Below are 6,000 nucleotides of genomic sequence, written 5' to 3'. Positions count from 1 at the left end.
TTTCCAAACTAGTGAATTTGTTTTAAAAAACATTTCTATAGTTTCTTATCAGCATTCTTCTTATTATTATTTCAAAAAATATTTAACTTGTGGGGTAAAATTATGGTAATTTTTTCCCGGGTCACCACCAAAAAGAAATAAGTCAAGGAATTTTATCATTGTGTAAAATTAGGATAAATGTCAGTATATTCAACTGAAATGCCCAAAATTTCTTGGAAAATGAACAAATATATGTTTGAGGTGCCTTAAAGCTTGATATTTTTTTCCAAAAAAATTGGATTTGTAAAAAACATTTTTTATTTTCAATCTTAAATGGCACATATAAGTGTTTAGTAAAATGTTTTATGTTTAAGAATAAGGCCTAACTGAAAAATTATGTTATAAATCTTATAATACAAAAATCAGAAAATTCTATAAAATCTGCCGAGATTTTTTTTTGTTGACAAATTTTATTCAGTTTAACCCGTCCAATCCTGATAAAAACAAATTTAAAATGCATTATTTGCTAAAATGTTAAATTTTTTACTAGCTCTAATATTAAAATTTTCCTTTTAAACAAATGCTTTTTATATGCATTTCTTTTGTATGTTTTAGTAAATCAAAGTGCTTCTTCAGATGACATATGCATGTTTGATCAACTTGATTTCAACCACGCCCAAGTAATGACATCACAGTCTTGCGAAGTAATATCTCAATCTTCATTTGAAAGTTATACAAAAGTAGAAACAACCTTTAGTCGTGAAGTTTCTCATTCACAGTCATCATTGTATTCTACATCTAGTCAACAAAATTCATCTGTCAAATCTCAAGGCAACTCATCAGATGTCTCAGTTTCAGATCACTCTGTTACTGCAAACAATGCTGGTAATAACAATGTATTCTTTTATGTACAGTGGAACCTCTCGGGGTGCGACCTCTCTCCATCCCACAGTAAATTTAGTAATATATTTGCAGAAAATTAAATGCTTTTAATTATTAAAATTTGTTCAAAAATAAAAAAAATTAATACCTTTTTTTTAAAAAATAATTTTTATATCAAAAATAGATTTATCAAAAGTAAATAAATAAATAAAATAAAAAATAAGCATTGAGGAAAAATGTTTGTTTAAAAATTTTTTTATATTATTCTATCACGCAATACAAAAGCTCAATTTAAAATTAATTCTAATAACAAAAAATGCTCACAAATGGAAAGTATAAAAAAATTAAATACATATTGCGTAATTTTAATTGAAGAAAATTCATAAGGCTTAAGCTAAAGCCTAAAATAAAAACAAAACGTTATTGTTCAAAATAAGATTCAATAATCATTTGGTAATAAACTTTAGTTATTATTTCTTTTTATTGAATGATTAGATTTTTTATGCAGTAAATATTTTATTTTTTTCCCTTATAAAATCATTTAAGCAACAATAAATTGAGATCAAAATTACAAGCAGTGAGCAGTTAAAATTCACGTTTTCTTCCACTTTGCGATAATATTGTATTATAATATTGTATCCTTCAACTTAGTAATAATATTGTAATATAACTAGGGATGTAACAAATATTATGCTCTTTTGTCAAAAATGTAATTGCAAGAATGATTGGCCGAATATTCAGCAGAGTATTTCTTGGAAAAGTATTTTTTTTTAAGTTCTTTTTTTTTTGGAATTTGTGTAGACATAATAAAAAATCTGAAATCGTATTTTTAACTCTATTAGACATAGTAGTTTTTTCACATATTTGTGATTTTAAAATTAATGTGCTTGCAAATTTATCTTCTGGAAGATTAATAGAAAAATGAAATTTGAAGGATTGAAACTAGATTACTTTATGTTAAACCATACTTTTTCGTACTTCTTCCCCATTATCTAACTATAGTCAATTTCGTCATTTTTTAGACACTTTTAGTTCAAATAATTGAGATGTTTTTTTTTTGTTTCATTTTGCATGTTTTATTATAGTGTGGCATTTTAACGGAACGTTTCAGTTAGACTATTTGTTTATTGTCAGTTTTTTCCTGTACTGTAATGTATATAAAACGGTAACATAGAAAACTGCGATTTTTAATGTTTGTTCTGGGAACTAAGAATAATTTTTTTCCTAATTTTTTCTTTTGTTCTTTCTAATAGTTTTTCATTTATCAGCATTTTTATTATGACACAGCATTTTTTAGAGAGCGTTTCCAATAAACTTTATTTTGCAGCAAATTTTTTTTTCTAAAAATGTGGCAATGTGAAAAAGTTAAGTTTTTCGGCATTAGATTTTCATTAACATTTTTTCTCGAAAATCGGAAAACTGAGATTTTCTACTTTAAAATTCCCTTTTGAGAATTAAGATAGATTTTTATTTTCTCTATTTCGCTTTCATATATTATATTTAGTTTTATTGGTATTTTTATGATAGCACAGCATTCTTAATAGAGTTTCTGATAGTCTTTATTTTTAACTTTGTTTCATGAATAGGTTTTTCCGGAAATATTATTTTTAGCATTGAAATTGCGGTTTAAATGTTGCTATGCTGCTTTTATATAAATGCACGCTTAGAAATTCATATGTCGTAATATAAAGAAAAGAAAAAGATAGAAATAAATATGTCAAAAAAGAAGAAAAAAAAACTTAAATTTAGAATGAAATAAGCACAAATTAAGCGTGTCAAAAGGAAGATAAAAAATTTGAATGCTGTATTAAACATTTTTGAATTTTTAAAACTACGTGTGAATGCATAGCACAATTGCCTCAAAAAAGTTTTGAAAAATAGAAAGAAATAAGTGCAATAAAAGATAAAGAATTACTTAGATTTACAATGAAGTCGGCATTAAAAATGTGTGTCAAAAAATGATTATTTAAATAGGAGATTTGAAATTCGCATATGGTAATAATTAATTATATTGTAATTAATAATATTGTAATAAAAATACGTGATATTAGAACTTGAAATATGTGATATCTCAACTCGAAAAGCGAAAATAACTGCTTAAAAAATCATTTAGGTTTTCATTAACATCGGCACAAAACGTGTAAAAAGGTGATTATTTAATGTTGGGATTCAACTTCAAGATTCATATCACATTAAAAATATCAAGATTTTCATTACTTTATGAAAATACGATGTTTTCACTGCTGAAAAATAACTAGGGATTTTAGAGGAAATTAGCACAAATATAGTGCATCAAAAATTGATTAGGGGAGAGTGGGGTCAATTGTAACAGGGTAGGATTGTAACAGAGCAAAAATTTCGAGTGTCGGGTTCTAGATTTGGTTCCTAGGTGACGCACAAGGTGTATTTAATAAATCTACATGTACACCCCTGATGGCAATCATTTTTATGTACTTTTGAAGGAGTTAGATCACAAAAGATATTTTCACGCCACGCGAGTACTTTTTTTGGTATTAGAATACTATATCATAACAAAGTAATTTTGTTAAAACAAATAAAAATTAGTAACCGAATATGTAAGTGGACACCTAAATTAACATTTCAATAAAAAAAAGATTAGTTTTGCTAATTAACTAGCATTGTTTTTAACAAATAAAGCTGAAATGGCGTCTTGGGGACAATTGTAACAATAAGTAAAGGGACGATTGTAACAGCTGAAAATAAATAATCCTATGTTTACAAACCATTACTTAACTCTTTAAGAACCACCAATAGTTTCCTATATCATTTATATTATGTTGCATGTGCATTATTTTATTTGTCACCTTTCACAGCATAAATTAAAATTTTTAACCCCTTAAAGTTAAAAGTTTAACCCTTTAGGTCTCTGCTCATTATTATTTTTACTCCTAAAATATCACTACTATTTTGATCAATAAAGAAATATATCACAACTATGATACTATGTATAATTAACTATGTTTTAGTTGAATTTATGAACTGTTACAATTGACCCCGTAAGTGGGGACAATTGTAACAAGTGCACGACTGTCAAAAATTGTTAATAACTAATATAATAACATTTAAAATTAGGTATTTATTATTTTTTCTAGTAGAGGATAGTCTACTTTACTCGTCTGTCAATTAATACTAATAATATATTGGATTTTTCGTTAGTTAAAAATAGTTAAGTAAAAAATGTTACAATTGACCCCACTCTCCCCTACTTAAATGTGCAATTTGAAACTCAACTGGCGTAATAATGTCTACGTAAAAATACAGGATTTTCAAATCATGTGGAAAAGTATAGAAATTACTGTTTAAATTTTTTTTTGGATTTCCGATAAAATTGTCTTAAAGAAAGTGCGTTTAAATGTGATTATTTAAATTTGTGATTCAACTTCGAAATTCATAATATTTTCGTATTCATACTATCAACATTTTAAAGAAAAACTCCACCTATCGGTACTTGTAAGATCGAAAGGTCTCTTTGATTTATTATGAAATTGGTAAAAATAAAGCTGGTCTCAAAAACTGATCACCAAAATTTTAAATTAGCATGTCATTATCGTATTAAAACATTGGGTTTCTTTAAACCTTGTGAAATTCCATACAATAACTGCTGAAAATGCGATTTTAGGAATGACATAGATTTACTATAAAATCTGTGAAAATTAAGGGCGTCAAAAAGTGATGACTCAAAAGTGCGATTTAAAATTTTACACATTCTCCTTTTTTTTTTTGAATAATTTTTTGAAAATTTCATTTTGTTTAGGATCTCCCACGGGCTGCAAACTGTGCACCCCTAGTTTTGCAGATACTGCATGTTATATCACACAAAAATCTTCCGTTTCATTACCTGTCATTATTTGTCAGATTCACTATGTTCTCAATCGATGTCATCTCTCATTCAAATTTTTTCATTCATCAAAATTTAACAACTATTAAGCCAATAATATTTTATCTTTGATTATGAATTAGGGCTTACGTCAAAATTAACGATCGCCACAGGATGGCTAACTACTACAAATAGTGATTAAAACTTTAATTGCCAGTTGCCACCTTTTATTAAAAATGTGAAACACGTGCACTTTATTATTGGTTTTCTTGTTAAATAAATATGGAACTAATATGAATATGTCATAACACTTAGAAAATTATTTTATTTCACACTTGTTTTTTTAAATTTTTCTGCATTTTTCAATTGTAATATTTACCATATTTTGAGAGATGCTTTAAAAGAAATTCCTGATATTATTATTTATTGACAATTTTTAACCATTTAAAATTTTCTATTTTTGAAAAAGTTTATACTGTTGAAAATGTTACAACTGACTGTTGCCAAATTTTCCTAATTTTGCCCTATACCATCTAAGAACTCCTGACTATTTTATGCGCATGGGCTTCAAGGATTAAAAATTAAATTGCCCTGCATATCCCATATTTGAAAAAAAAATGTTTTAATGAAATTTTAATTTTGAAATTTTTTTTCATTCAGTTAGAAAATATAAGTCTAGGTATGTAAATATATTAGACTAGATAGTTCAATAAGAATACCATAAACCTAGGATTTATCTGAGTGAGGAATACCACCTAGGATTCAATCAGGATACAATAAAATATCAATCAAGGGTGCTTCAAATTGTTAGCTAAAATTTGCAAGATACTGCTGTGGTTTATTATTTTAATTAATGAATGTGAACATCGTCAAGCTTTTAACTTTGTTTAAGTTATTCTAATTTTATGTTCTCTGGATAATTCTAGGTAGTGCTATTGCAGCACAACAGCATTTTGATCCCAAGTTTTTCAAACGATCCCGATCTCAATGTGGCCTGGAAGCGACCATTCAGTTTGCTTTTCACTCTAATTGGGAAACTGTAGCAACGCTTTTCACTTATATGTGAGCAGAAACATTGCCCCCACCGCCTGGGAATACTCAGTTATTTTCCTGAGACCACTTCACCTTCCGATTACCAGTCTCTGTTACCTCTTTACAAGTAAGTTCCCATTGTGAATGCCTCATAAATTTATAGATTAAATGTTTGTTAAAGCAGTGTGCTATGTACGGTGTGCAATATAAAGAAGCAAGTACCTTAATAACATTTGATCTAACGGTTGGATTTTCATGCTCTAAGGAGC

General features: G+C 27.3%; 1 protein-coding gene across 1 annotated transcript; it reads left to right on the top strand.

Annotated features, from left to right (window-relative positions):
• Positions 1–580: 580 nt before the first annotated feature.
• On the top strand, positions 581–5,863 carry LOC147810040 (uncharacterized). Its single transcript, XM_087164854.1, has 2 exons — positions 581–864; positions 5,626–5,863. Exons 1-2 carry the CDS (start codon positions 627–629, stop codon positions 5,763–5,765), a joined length of 378 nt encoding a protein of 125 aa, XP_087020980.1. The 5' UTR covers positions 581–626; the 3' UTR covers positions 5,766–5,863.
• Positions 5,864–6,000: the final 137 nt, after the last annotated feature.

The sequence above is a fragment of the Parasteatoda tepidariorum genome, chromosome 5 (genome assembly GCF_982258835.1).
Source record: "Parasteatoda tepidariorum strain Cologne lab strain chromosome 5, Ptep-v5.0, whole genome shotgun sequence".
NCBI classification, from domain to species: Eukaryota; Metazoa; Arthropoda; class Arachnida; order Araneae; family Theridiidae; genus Parasteatoda; species Parasteatoda tepidariorum.
The sequence above is the reverse complement of the archived record's forward strand: the minus strand, read 5'-3'. Positions and strand labels throughout refer to the sequence as shown.